Here is a 15,000-nt window from a genome sequence, read left to right as displayed (position 1 = left end):
CTTGTCCTTCAGTTGCTTGACTTCTTTCTTCAAGCTTTCCAGCTCCTGACACCGACCGCATACATACGACTGTCTCCCCGAGGGGAGGTAGTCATACATATGACAGACAGTGCAGAACACTGGAAAGCTCATCTTCTGGATTCCCTCTGCTTCCATTGGTGTCTGTCCTTTTGGAAGTGCTTTTTACTTTACTGGTTCTTTCTGCTTGTGTGAGTGTATGTATTGTTCTGTGTCTGGTTGCTACTTCTTTATGCCCTTGTTTTATGATTCGCTCTGTATCTACTCCCCCAATGTTCCTCACGTACTTTGAGGTCAACAGACCAAAAACTTCTACGAATTCCTTCCGTAAAAGAGTTCCATTATACCCGGAAAATAAATTTTACAGTAGTCGCCCCAACGTTATGGAATGCCCTACCACAACAACTTAGAGAAGAACAATATCTAGATAAATTCAAGACTAACTTGAAGACGTTCTTATTTCGTGACGCTTTTGCCTGTCCTTAAAGCTACCTTCCTTTTCTTTTCTTCTTCTTCTCTATTTCCCTTCTTTTTTTTTTTTTTTTTTCTTTTTCTTCTCTCCTTCACTCAGCTGGTTCCAATTTATTTAACCAACCGCTTTAAAAAAGCGACCCTATCCAATATGTTTTCCCCCATTCCCACTTTCTCCCTTTCTTCTCCAAAACATGTAACTTTCCCCCTCCTTTCCCTCTTATCCTCACTTTCATGTTAGTCAAGTTATGTTTTTGATGTTCACCCATCTGCTTTTTATATTTATGACTCTTTTCTCTCTTTATAATTTTATTGTAAACCGGCCAGATACCTGTTGATGGTCGGTATATTAAAAAGTTAATAAACTTGTTAATAATAAAAACTTATTTTAATAAAGTATAAAAAGAAACAACATTCTGTACAATTGTCATTTTATAAATCAGAGCTCTGGCTGCTGAACTTCAGCTGGCAGGGCTTTGTTTTATAAATGTTTATCAACACAGCTACAATACTACTTTATCCTAGAGCAAAAAAGAAAAAGAAATTTTTTTCTACCTTTGTTGTCTGGTTTCTGCTTTCCTCATCTCATCATTCTCTTCCTTCCATCCACTATTTGCCTTCTCTGTGCCTCTTCCATATGGCATCTGCTCTATTTCTATGCCTCAACCAGAAACTGTTTGCCTCTCCCTTCCATCTCATCCCCACCCCCACCCTCATTGGTCTGGCACCCATCTTTTTCCCTCTGCTACCCCCATGGTCTAGCATCTCTGTCTTCTTCACTTCTATCTCTCACTTCTCCTCCAGATGGTTTTTAGCATATCTCTCCTCCTTTTCTTCCTTCAGATCTGGTATCCATCTCCTCTCCCTCCCCCAATGCTCCGGTATCTCTCTCTCCTCTCCCTTCTTTTTCTTTTCTGCTCTTCCCTCTCAATTTGTTCTCTACCTCTTGTCTACTTACTTTCCAGTCCTCAATTTCCTTTTCATTGTGTATACCTACAGCTTGCCACCTCTTTCCCTCACCCCTTCCAGTATCTCACTAAATCTGTCCTCTTTCCCCGATCCAGCATGTGCTCTTTTTTATCCCCTCCTTCCATCCAGTATGTGCTCTCTCTTCTCTTCACTTCTTTCCAGAGTCTGTTCCCCTCTCTATCCTCACCTATCCAGTGTCTGTTCCCCTCTCTCTCTCCCGTTCCATCCAGCATCTGCTCCTCTTTCGCTCCTCCCCACTTTCTTTTAGCATCTGCTCCCTCTCTCTCCAATTTAAGTGTCTGCTCCCCTCTCTCACCCCTCCCCACTTCCATCCAGCATCTGCTCCTCCCTCTCTCCCCTCCTCACTTTCCTTCAGCATCTGTTACCCTTCCCCCCTCTCCCTCCACTTCCCTTTGGCGCCACTCAATCTCTTTCCTTCATTGGGCCACCTTCCTCCCTACCCTACCCCTCACTTTCGCAAGCACTCTTCACTTTCTCAGGTGTCCGGACGCAGCAATGTTCTCACAAGTCCCGCGCAACTGCCCCAAAGCTTCTCCTCTGATGCAAGCCACCCAGGCAGAAACAGGAAGTGTGTCAGAGGAGAAGCTTTGGGGCAGTCGTGCGGGACTTGTGAGAATGGTTACCACGTTCGGACACCTAGAAAGTGAAGAGCACCTGCAAAGGTGATGGGAAGGGAGGAAGATGGCCCAACAAGGGGAAGAGAAACCCGGATGGGTTGTTTTTATGGGGTTTTTTGCCGCCGGCGGGACAGAGCAAGTGTTGCGATCGTGAGGAGGGCTGCTGACTAGGAGAGGTGGGAAGGGAAGCAATGCGGCAGATACTTTATTTTGGGTCAAGGCCATTCACTGCTCCAAGACCCGTACCCACAGTGACCAGTTTTTTCTCTCTCCATTTTGGCGGGTTTCCCTTGTCATTCTCCAGTGCCTACATCTATGAGCAGGCTTTCAAATTTAAAGTCAATTCAACTGTAGGGATATGTATTCTTTTATTGTATTGTTTTTTAAAAAAAACTATAATTTTGGATTTCCTATTTTATAGATTGAGGCTCGCACAAACCGGGCTGTGCTAATTGATTTTGGATTGACTAAATTCATTGATTACACTGCAAGTGGTAGAGAGATCACCAGTGGCAGAAACCTTGGAAATAAGGCCTACTATGCCCCAGAGGTTCAACAGGGATTGATACGTTCTAGAAGATCAGACGTCTGGGCCATGGGGAAGATCATGGCTGAGCTCATCCTGGGAAGACGCCTCTCAACTGATGAATGCGTCCCACACAATGTGAAGAAATTGCTTTCAGGCAAAGGGTTTGCAGAGCCCATATGTAGAATGCTGCATGGGAACAAAAAACAGAGGGTGCACATGAGTGATGTCATACAAAGCATTCATGGAGTTACTTCTATTGTTTCTTCCACCAACGTCTTTTCAGTTGCATGTATGGTAGGAGGTGCATTCCTTTTTGCGGGTGCTGCAGCACTTGGTGCAGCTCCTGTTGCTTTAGTGGGTGCAGTTGTCTCTGTTGCAGGTGCTGCTACAGTACATAAACCATAGTTACATTTCAAATAACTTGTATATGCATGAGTGACTTTGAGAAGATAGTGAGGAGAAAGGGAGGGAGAACAGGGGACAAGCTGGGGAAAAAAAATAAGTGTGATGAACAAAAAAAACTCCTAACTAAGATCCAACATTTAGTTGTCACTCATAAAGGCAGGAGACGGAGTTGAAAATAGTGACACATTATCACCTGCCAGTTACTAGGAATGAAATTAAGCAAATAAAACATAGGATTTATTGTAATAGCAGTGATAGATGTTGGAGAAGGATGTAAGATAGCCAATGACAACAGAAATATCAAATTGGTTCCTCCAGCATGCTCAGTTGAAATCCTGCTTTGGATAAATGAAAATACAAATTTCCTCCACCCAATATCAACTCCACCCTCATCTTATTTTTCACTCAGACTGTCAAGTTCTCCACTTCTTTCCCAGCATTATCCTTCAATCCCAAGCAGCTGCTCAAAAATCTGCTACCAGAATAATCTGCTATCATCTCTGAGGATAGAATATTTTAGGACTTCTCCTCTTCAACTTTAACTCATACAAGACCAATACCTAATCCAATACTTGGGTCCTTTCTCTGTTTAATCATCATCTTTCCATGCAGGTTCTCCATCCAATGAGATTATCCCCTTGCTGTTTTGGGTTCCACTCCCTACCTTCCACTCTGCTTATTCTATGCTTTGCTAAATTTTGGTAGTCTTTTAGTGATCTCCCCCCCCTCCCCCCTCCAGTCCTCCAAGGGTTTGCTCTGTGCATTCACCAGTATTTCAATAAAGAAATGTTGTTGCTCCTGATTGTACCCCCTTGGCAAGTCCAACCCTGTCAATGTCATCTCTTGTTTTTTAGAACTTGCTTTCATGTAAAACTCTTTGCTTAAATCCCCAATTTATTTCTCTTTGGTAATTTAATGTATCTATCATGGGATAGGATGTGAAAATCAAAGCTTGCTACCCCATGTTCTCTAATCTCAATTGTTGTGGATGCCAGCAATAGAAAACTGAGAACACATATTTTAATCCCATCCCCACTGATGAAGCTATGCAGATGATAAATTAAGTCATGAAGGAGATGTTAAAATACAGATTTATTTTAAGTCTACCTTCACTTAATCAATCCAGAAATTGCTTTTTGTGGGAAGAATCCTCATACTGTCCAGATGGCAGGAATCTTACCTAATCCCATCCACCATTAAAAACTAACTAGGTTTAGCAGGGATGGAGTCCTTGGCAAAAAAAGAGAAACATTAAGTTATGTTAGAAATCTTTCCCCAGTGAATCAGGCTAGGAATGCTTCCTCTTAATATCTATTCTGATTTTGAGTGCTATGAATAGTATGAATAGATTCACCTTTTGTCCTGTGTGCCTGTCTTAATTAGATTGTAAGCTCTTTTGAGCAGAGACCAGCTCTTGAGTGTTTAATGTATAGCATTGCATGCGTCTGATAGCGCTATAGAAATAATAAGTAGTAGTAGTAGTACATAAGCCAGTAGGAACTGAAAAATGGGATCATGTGGACAAACACAAACACACAATTACTAAGCTCTACGAGGGGCGTTCAATAATCTATTTACCTCAGTATGAAAGAAGAGTTTACTGAAAAATAAAACAATATTTCCTTGATAGCTCCATACACTTCATCTACTTTTTCTGCAATGTATTTAACCCCTTTGAAAAAAAATCTTCCATTTGACCTTCAAACCAGGACATCACAGCTTCCTTGATGGCTTTATCGCTTGAAAACTGCTGTCCACAGAGAGATTTTATCAAAACCCGGAGCAGAAAATAATCTGAGGGAGCCAGCAAAGGACTGTAGGGTGGATGGCTCAGCTGCTGAAATCCACATTCTCAGCTGGCAGCCTGTAATTGTCATGACATGTACACCGGCGCATTATGTGCGGTTTCCTTGTCTTTTCTCCTTGATTTGACTCCCGTAAAGTGATCATTGTATTGGCATTTATCAACAAATTACAAAATGTCAGGTAATGAAAAACAAACAGAAACAACATCAATAGCAGGAATAAGGCAAATATCCAATGTCTGAGCAATAGAGAGATAACCAATATCATCAAATATATTCAATATGGCATGGTAAAGAAGCATCAGTTAGAGAAAATGGTAAATATGCCAACGTGAGTTATGTTGTGTACAATACATCACTAATATACACAAAATAAACCGCAATAAAACAGTTAATGGCCAATCAAGGCTGATAAGCAATCATATGGTGGAGCTATAAGAGGTGGTATCAAGTGAAATAATGAACAGATCAATTTAGCCATGCGGCACAAAACTCCATTATGGGGTCCCATATCTCATGAAATTTGGTCAAAGATCCAAACTTTTCAGCATAAATACGTTCATATTTAACAATAATGGAAGCATCAGCCCACCAAGCTAGTGTCTTCCAATTTGATAGTATTGCTTTAAGTGCTACTATGATTAATCCACGTAGTAATAGAGCTTGAGGTGTGGTAATGGAGCACTGAAGCGCTCCAGCTCCAAACAAAACAATAGCAAAAGATAACGGTTGATGTATATTCAAAACTAATCCCACTGTCTTCCATACTTGAACCCAGAATTTCTACAGCATAGCGCAGTAAAAAAAAACATATGTTTAAGCGAGGCCACACTAATGTTGCAAGACCAGCATTTATCCTGATATAGAGACCCAAGTTTAGCAAGCCTGTGCGATGTCCATAAAGCTCTATTCATAACAAAGTAGGCCGTTTGTATCATAGAGGAAGAGTGCAGTACCCTGGTGATGGATAAGCAAGACTCATTCCATATGTCATCAGTAAATGTCAAGTTTAACTCTTTGTGCCACACCTCTCTCAATGGAAAGTCAGTTGAGAATTTGTGATGCTGAAATAACTTGTACCAATGAGAAGCTTTGTGTCATTTGAAAGTAATTCTATCACAGAGAGAAAAATGAGGGATGCATGTCGGTAACAAAAATCTTATACACGAATACAGGATGTCCAGTGCAGTACTTGAAGACCCCCCCCCCCCATGAAAGAGACTTAGTACTGGTTGACAAGTCAATGAAGCCATCCACGCAATGCGTGGCAGTGGCGAAAAGGGTGAACAGAATGCTAGGAATGATTAAGAAAGGGATCACGAACAGATTGGAGAAGGTTATCATGCCGCTGTACCAGTCCATGGTACACCCTTATCTGGAATACTGCGTCCAGCACTGGTCGCCGTACATGAAGAAGGACACAGACTACTCGAAAGGGTCTAGAGAAGAGTGACTAAAATGGTTAAGGGACTGGAGGAGTTGCCGTACAGTGAGAGATTAGAGAAATTGGGCCTCTTCTCACTTGAAAAAAGGGGACATGATCGAAACATTCAAGATAATGAAGGGAATAGATTTAGTAGATAAAGACAGGTTGTTCACCCTCTCCAAGGTAGAGAGAACGAGAGTGCACTCTCTAAAGTTAAAAGGGAATTGATTCCGTACAAACGTAAGGAAGTTCTTCTTCACCCAGAGAGTGGTAGAAAACTGGAACGCTCTTCTGGAGGCTGTTATAGGGGAAAACACCCTCCAGGGATTCAAGACAAAGTTAGACAAGTTCCTGCTGAACCAGAACGTACGCAGGTAAGGCTAGTCTTGGTTAGGGCACTGGTCTTTGACCTAAGGGCCGCCACGTGAGCGGTCTGCTGGACACGATGGACCACTGGTCTGACCCAGCAGCGGCAATTCTTATGTTCTTAAGCCTGATAGTAATGCTTGGGTCATACTAGTATATCCTTTTTAATAGAATGAGTAAGCTGGAGCCAGCGAAAAAATTGTGATGGAGGAAGATTATAGGTTCTGCAAATTTCATCAAATAGTTGACCAGTGTTCTATAGACCACAGCTTTGCCACAACTTCCAGGAAACCAGGTTGTTTTGGATTTGAATTTTGGAGTTATTCCAGAGAGGGGCTAGCAAAGAGTTTTCCCATTTAACATCCATAAAGCCATCTAATTCCCTAATAGCTTGCACTGTAGACATGATGATGGGGTGATCGACCACTGTTGGTTGGTTGCACATCGAAGGGAGATATTTCAACTGAAATGGACAGGAATGGAGTTCTATCAGGTGCCAAGGTGGTGATGAGGTCTCTCTAAAAGTATAATTCTATTTAGTACCATGGCATAATAGAAATGCCAAGTGATAATCGTAGAGACATGGGAAAGAAATTCCACCATTACTTTTGGAACATTTGAGTTTTTGGAGACTAATATGTGGAGTTTTATTAACCCAGAGAAAATTAACCAAGAGATTCTCCAATTTTTTGTATACATTTCTTGGAACAGATAGGGAATCATACTTAGTACATACTTGATTACCGGAGTCACCATCATTTTAATAGTGTCCAGGCAGCCACACCAGGACAACTTAAGTGGTGACCATTGAGCTGTGAGGCGTTTGATTTTGTCCATAAAGTAATTGACATTAAAATTAACAGTGTTCTTTAAAGATGTTCCAAAAAACACTGCCAGATATTTGATCTTATTTGATGTCCAGAGAAAACCAATAGGGCAGACTCATTTTTAATGTCTTCGCCAACTTCAGGGCAGTTTAAGGGCATGATCTCTGACTTTGTCAGATTCAATTTATAACCCAAGATGTTGGAATAACCCTGAATGACTTCCAGAATATGAGAAACTGAAGATGGAGAAGCATAGATGAGCACGTCATCCGCATAAGCGGACAGTTTCACTTCAATATTTCCCATTTGAAATCCACTAATACTCTTATTGGTTCTCAGAGCAATCAACAAAGGTTCCAGGGCAATGTTAAACAGTAATGGGGACAATGGACACCCCTGACGGGTGCCCCTAGCCGGCTGAAATGGTGAAGAGTAAAGATTGTTGATCTCGATCCTTGTCATCAGGTTAGAATATAACACTTTGATCAATGATAGAAAGTAAGGCGGAAATCGATACCAATGTAATACTTGAAATATGTATGACCACTCAAGGCGGTCAAACACTTTTTAGGCATCCAATCCTATCGCTAACATCTGAGTCTGATGTAAGCCAGATTGATGAATAATATTTGCAAAAAGCCTGGTGTTGTCACTGGATAGGCAACCAGCCATAAACCCAGTCTGGTCAGGAGTGATAAGGACATTCAGGATTTGTTGTAATTTAAAGGCTATGATTTTTGCAAAAATCTTGGCATCAGTATTAATCAGCGATAGGGGTCTATAGTTTTTAACATCCATGTTATCTTTCCCAGGTTTGGGTAGAACTATAAATTGTTGACTCTGTGAAAGATCCATCTCCATGGCCATTCTGAATGAGCTCTAAATAGAGGTAAAGAAGGAAAGGAAAGAGATGTAGCAGAAATGCTTGGTAGAATTCAGCATTTAGCCCATCTGGACCTGGTGTTTTCTTTTTAGCCAGGGATTATATTGCAGTAGAAATGTCAGAGGCATTTATTGGTTGAGGAAGGGCTTCAATTTGTTCCTCAGTAAGTGTGTCATATTTTAGATACTCCAAAACTTCCTTTGCTGAGTTGGTGTCATTGATCTCAGAAGAATAAAGGTCACAGTAAAATTTTTGAAATAAGTGCACAATATTAGAAGCGTCAGTAGTAGAAGATCCATCAGGTGTGTTTAAGGCAACCACATAAGTTTTGGCAGATTTTCCTTTTAAGTATTGGGCCAGAGAGTGCCCGCAGCAATTGTTTTCCAGGTAATAGGTGGCATTCTTTAATAAAAGTGATTGGATGCCAATTGACTAGTGACAACACTGTGTTGTAATCTGAGAGCACGAAGGTTAGTTAGTATGGTAAAGTCTCCTGAAGATTGAATATGGTCTCTTACCAGCTGTTTAATACGGTCTTCCAATTCTTGCACATCCTTCAATTTTTGTTTCTTTAGGTAGTCTGAGTACGAAATAATTTTGCCCCTGATGAGTGCTTAAATGTGTCCAAGGTAACTACCCAATTTGAATCGCTATCCCTATTAACAGTAAAGAAATCATCAATCGCTGAATTAATATGGTCCACAAAGGCAGGCTCCTGTAATAGGGATCCGTTGAATCTTCATTATTTCCGTTGAATCTCCATTGTTTCTGACAATTGGAGTTGGACAGATTGTGGAAGCATAACATTATTGCTGAATGATCTGATATTATAATTCCTTCAATCTTGGAAGATTCCACAAAGGTGGAAAGCGAGCCTCTAATCAGGAAAAATCAATGTGGGAGTACGTAGAATGATGCATGGAATAAAAGGAAAACGATTGTTCCTGAGGATGTTGTAACTGCCAAGGGTCAATCAAATCAAAGTTAGTGATCAAATCCTGAAGTTTATACCAAGCCCTGCACTTCTTGTACAGAGTATGAGATTTTCTATCCATACTAGGTTCTTGGATAATGTTAAAATCACCTCCCAATATGAAGGAATATTCCTCAGCAAATGACAAGTGGTCAGAAATTGCATTAAAAAAAACCTGGTTGTCTTGTGTGGCATGAATTCCAGAAGCAAAAGTAGCTGGTTTTAAATAAGGTTTGGACAGGGTACTGGAGGAAAAATCCATAGTCTGCTATTGAGACTGACATGGGGGGAAGCTACTGCTTGCCCTGGATTGGTGGCATGGAATGCTGCTACTGTTTGGGTTTTTGCCAGGTACTTGTGACTTGGATTGGCGTCTACGAAGAATGGATACTGGGCTAGATGAACCATTGGTCTGACCCAGTAAGGCTATTCTTAAGTTCTTAAAAGTCCTTCATCATTCCAGAAGATAGTTGCCATGACTTTGCCTGCAGATTTTTCTATCAAACTTTTTTGGGGGTGGGGGATGCCTTGTGCTTCCACTGCACTGACTCCAGTTTGGACTCTGAATCTCAGTGATAGGCCCAAGTCTCATCTCCAGTCACCAAACAATGAAAAAAAATTTCACTTGGTCTTCACAGAGCATCTCCAAGTCCTCCTGACCGCACTGGAGCCTTGTGGCCTTCTAATAAGGCATCAGCATTCTTGGAATCCATCTTGTACTAATCTTGGTTATGCCCAACTTTTTATGAATTACTTTCCAAATTGTACCTGCTGAGATGCCCATTTCTTCAGCAATTCGAGAGACCTTAATTTGTCTGTCTGACAAAATTAAATCCTTAACTTTCTTATACATTTCTGTGGAAGTTGCTTCCATAGGCCATCCACTGTGAAGGTAATCTTCAATGGACTCTCTACTCCACTTAAACTGCTTATTCCAAAATTTTACTTTGTAGAATGATGGGTAGACTCACTATAAACTGCAGTCATGCACTCCTGGACCACCTTTTGGCTTTTTCCCTTTTGTGAGAAATTTTTATCACTGAATAGTACTCCGAATCTAGCATTTTCTTACTTGATTAGAACTTATCAGATCTCCATCCCTACACGCAAGAGGTCTCCCTTAACATTCTGTCTCTTGGAATGTTAGACTCACAGCTGTGCATGTGCATGAGCAACCTTGAGACATGTCACAATATGCCCAGACTTGTTTCAACATGCTTACTACTTTCTTTCATACTCAAGTAGATATATTATTGAACACCCGTCATATGATCCCTTCCACTGCCTCAGAGAATCCTCTACTTGTTTCTTGCTGTCTTAAATTCAGATACAAGCCTCATCTCCATCTTTTCTGTTGGAAGCATGTATGAGTATTAAATTTTAGCTGCAACACTCAAGACTATGATCTTCAATATATTAAATATATGTGTGTCTGGGGATGGTGGTGCAATTTGCAGGGGGATTTTGGATAGTCAAGGAAGTATGTGGGGTAATGGGGCAGTTATGGTGTACTTTTGGAATGTGGAGATAGTTTCTAGGGGCGTGGAACTATGCAGGGTTGTAGTACAGTCGTTTGGTCGGGAGCCCACTCCAGCTAGGCATGCAAGCTCTTCTCTGCCCCTCCCCTGATCCAGTGGGGAGCACTTTAAAAGCACCGAAACCAGCGGGCCGACAGAGTTTGGTCGGGAGCCCGCTCCAGCTAGGCGTGCGAGCTCTGCTTCGCCCCTCCCCCGATCCAGCGGGGAGCACTTTAAAAGCAGCAGCGCCAATGGCGCACAGCCATTTGGTATGCCGGCTAAGGCGCATGGCAAAGGCGCATGCGCCTTAGTGTGCGCCTTTGTGAAGCGACTTGAGAAGGTGACTGACTTGAAGCACTCAGAAGACCTAAGTCTGACCTAGTTCCCCTGATGTCTTGGCAGTAGCCAGCCTTTCACTGCTAGATCAGACCTCACAGATCAGTCCTGGAGCAAAGTGACGCTGGTGAAGAGCTTTCAGAACTTACAGATCTCCTGCAGGGCAGGTAACTTGCATGGTCCATCCATTGTAGAATTTTTACTCTCTTATTGCTCAACTCAGGGCAGGTAACTTGCTTTGTCAAGTTACTCATTTGCTTTGTCAAGTTACTTATTTGCTTTGCCAAGTTACGTAGTACAACCTGCTTTGCCAAGTTACTTATTACAACCTTGCTTTGTCAGTTACTTAGTATAACCTGCTTTGTCAAGTTACTTATTGCTCAATTTGCAGGGCAGGTATCTTGCTTTGTCCATCCATTGTATAATTTATTCTCTTATTGCTCAATTTCAATATGTTACTCTTATTGCTCAATTTCAATCATGTTACATCTTGCTTTCTACTTAATTGGTTTTAGAAGTAAGGCTACTGTCCTGCCTTACCTTTTCCCAATCTCTATCCACCACTCTTCAGTATGTGGCTTCAAGTCCAAACCCTCAATAGCACAACACAGGGTTCTCAATGACTACTCAGAATCTGGTCCATCTATAATCCCAGTTCTTACAGCGTCCTGCAGACCTACCAGGCCACACATTAAAAAAGACTGAGTGCTAAAAAAATTTGGCTTCTTCTTATCCCACTTCTAAAGTCCCGTTATATTACTCAAACCTCAGAGGATCCTACCTAAATATAAGATCCATGAGGAATAAATCCTTACTAATTAACGATTGGCTAACTGATAACAATCCTGACTGTTTTATTGAGACTTGGCTATTATCTGATGATGACATCATCATTCAAGAATGCCTACCCCCTGACTTCAGAATTCTATCCTGTGCAAGAGGAAGGGGTGGGGGATTGGCTGTAATCTTCAAAGAAAACTTAAATTGCACCATTTTAAGTGCCAAATCTTCCCCCGATCTGGAAATCCTATCTCTAAATCCTATATCTTATGTTCTTATGTTCTTAAAGTTATTCTCTGAATTACTAGCAGATTCCCTAATGATCACTTTAGTATATATTCCTCCCAAAAAATGGACTTCAGCAAAAGAGGAATTTTCCGAATTTCTGTTAACCAATTCCCTATCAGGTCCATACAGCCTCTTAAGTAGAGATATAAGGTTACATTTAGAGCAATCTGATCAACCAGAGATCATAGAATTTTGGTCCTTTCTAGCTTCACTAGAATTTCCTAACGCTTCCCCTGTAACAACACACAAGAAAGGACACCAATTAGACCTGGTTTCACTGTCCTCTAAAAACTTGATAAATCCCACTATCCACTGAAATCAGTAAATTGGCCAGATTCACTATGGTCAGACCATAAAATATGTAACTTCGAATTCAATTGGCAATGGAAGACAACCGTAGTCACCAAGAAAGACAAGAATAGCACCAAACAATTTCATACCAGCAGAGGCAAGATCAACCCCAGAGAATTCTGGTCATTCTATGATATTATTCATAACCAAGATGAAGAAAATAAGCAATTTATGAGTTCCTGGATCAGCACCAGCACCAAATTCTAAATGAAATAGCCCCACTGAAAAAAAGAAGGAAGAGACCCAGAAACCTAACAGGCTGGTTTGACTTAGAGATAAAGAGGGAATTAAGAAAGTTAGAAAGGAAATGGTCAAAATTAGGAACTCCAGAGATTAGAGAGGTCTGGCGCCAAAAGCTGAATAGCTATAAAAACTTATCCAAGGAAAAGAAGAAAATCTTCTATGCCCACAAAATAGGTAATGTATCCATAAACAGCAGTAAGCTCTTTAAATTAGTCAATGACCTGTATGATACTCAATCCTACACAAATCCGGTAGAAGAATCCACAGTGACAGCAGACAATTTGGTGGATTTCTTCAACTCAAAAATAAAAAAACAGACTCTTTTTTTTTTTTAATTCTTTATTTTCATTTTATAGTATTGATATAATATTAGTCAAAATAAGAAAATAATACAACTCAGTTCAAACATTAAAATGAGACAATAGGTAATAATGAACATATACAATTGAAATACAAGAACAAAACAAAATTTTTCTTTCTCATATGGCAAAAACATTAGACCCAAAGTAAGTTTTTACTGGTTTGTATCATTAGACCTCAATCAAAGGGGGAGAAAGCTTTACAATGGCTGAAATCTTTATCAAATAATACAAAGAAAATAAAAGATGGTAGCAGGAGAGAACAAAAACCATAAACCTTATAATTGAGCTAAATTGGGACTGAAATTCTCTCAAGAATTCTAAGTTTGCTCTTTAGCTGAAATAAATTTTGTCAACTGCTGAGGTTCAAAGAAAATAAATCTATTCCCTTGATAGGTCATTACACATTTACAGGGGAATCTGAGTACAAACGTCGCACCTAACTGCAGAACCCTGGGTCTCAAAATAAGAAATTGTTTTCTTCTCTTTTGGGTCATTCGTGACACGTCTGGATACATTCTCACTATTTTAGTCATAAATGGTACATCTTTAAACTTAAAAAACAATTTAAGCATCCATTCCCTGTCAGCATCGATGGCAAATTGTACAAGTAGCGTAGCAGTTGCCGGTATCTCTTCACCTGACCTCTCCAGAAAATTTGTCAAATCCAAACTATCAGCAGACAAATTCTGCTGGTTTGGTTTTTGAACAGATGCTCTGGTTGGTAATATATTTTAGTGAGAGGCGGATAGGAGGTTTCGGGAACTTTCAGAACTTCTTTCAAATACTTTTTAAATGTATCCTGTGCTGAGATAAGTGGTAATTTTGGAAAGTTAATAATCCAAAGATTACTTCTTCTAGTCATATTTTCCAACATTTCCACCTTAAAATTAAGGTTTCCACTATCTCTTACCCAGACCAAAGCCTGGGACTCCACTGTTTTTATTCTAGTTTCATGTCCATCCACTTTATTTTCAACGCTGGATATCCTGTTTTTCATTTCCAAATTTTCAGACACAACAGAGGTATAACGTGTGGTAAGTTGCTGCATTTGAGTTCCCAAAGAGATTTGCAAACTAGATATTGCTTTCCAAATTGTCTCCATATTGAAAACCTTGGGCCTCTGCATTGGTATCAGTTCAGCACCCAAAACCTCTGATGAAAAAGTACCTGGAGCTTCAGCAGGCGATGAAGTCAGTGTCAGGAAATCCTGAGGCAGTTTCTGTTCCAACTCCTCCGAATGCACAGATGGTTGATTTGGCTTCACCCCTCCTCCTGCTGGGCCGACTCCCGATCTCAGCAGGTCTGGAGAGCAAACACCCCGGGGCATTTCCTCCACCGTCGACTGGCCAAATGCCCCCAAACTACTCGGAGGACTTAGCTCTTCCATCGACCGGTCAAATGCCCCCGGGCGACTCGGAGGACTCCGCTTTTCCGGAGTTAAAGATGTTGCCTCGAGGGAGAGCTGTAACGCTTCAGCCAGCGTGTCTCTCCCAGCCGAGAAATCCTCTGGCTGTATTGGCGTCCCTCGCTGAAGAAAGGCGTCCATCGGACCCGTTGCTGCTGGCAAAGATTTGTCGGGAAAAACCCAAAGTTTAGACTTTCGTTTCACCATTTCAAGGTAACAGCAGTCCGGGATCGTCCGTGGCGTCTAGTTCCAGCCACCCGCGGCCATCTTCAGACTCTCTTTAACGGGCTCCTAAGACTCCCACTGGGCTTATACCATTCTTCAAAACTCAGATGCCTCTAAAGCTGACATGACTTGGTCTGACTTTCGTGAGACCGACTGGCAAACATTCAATAAGTTTTACAAGTA

At 41.0% G+C, this 15,000-nt stretch overlaps 1 protein-coding gene across 2 annotated transcripts in view; it reads left to right on the top strand.

Moving 5' to 3' along the window:
* The window catches only part of LOC117369382 (probable serine/threonine-protein kinase DDB_G0284251), a 62,581-nt gene that overhangs the window by 30,854 nt on the left and 16,727 nt on the right, over positions 1 to 15,000 (top strand). Inside the window, exon 5 of one of the 2 annotated variants that reach the window (XM_033963865.1) lies at positions 2,518 to 6,068. The exons of the other annotated variant lie outside the window; for it this stretch is intronic. Within the exon in view, the coding sequence (XP_033819756.1) occupies positions 2,518 to 3,030 (513 nt within the window). The 3' untranslated portion in view covers positions 3,031 to 6,068. Of the gene's footprint in view, positions 1 to 2,517; positions 6,069 to 15,000 lie in introns of those variants that run through there. 2 annotated transcript variants of the gene reach the window in all.

The sequence above is a fragment of the Geotrypetes seraphini genome, chromosome 11, assembly GCF_902459505.1.
Source record: "Geotrypetes seraphini chromosome 11, aGeoSer1.1, whole genome shotgun sequence".
NCBI lineage: Eukaryota > Metazoa > Chordata > Amphibia > Gymnophiona > Dermophiidae > Geotrypetes > Geotrypetes seraphini.
This window is presented reverse-complemented; position numbering and strand designations above follow the sequence as displayed.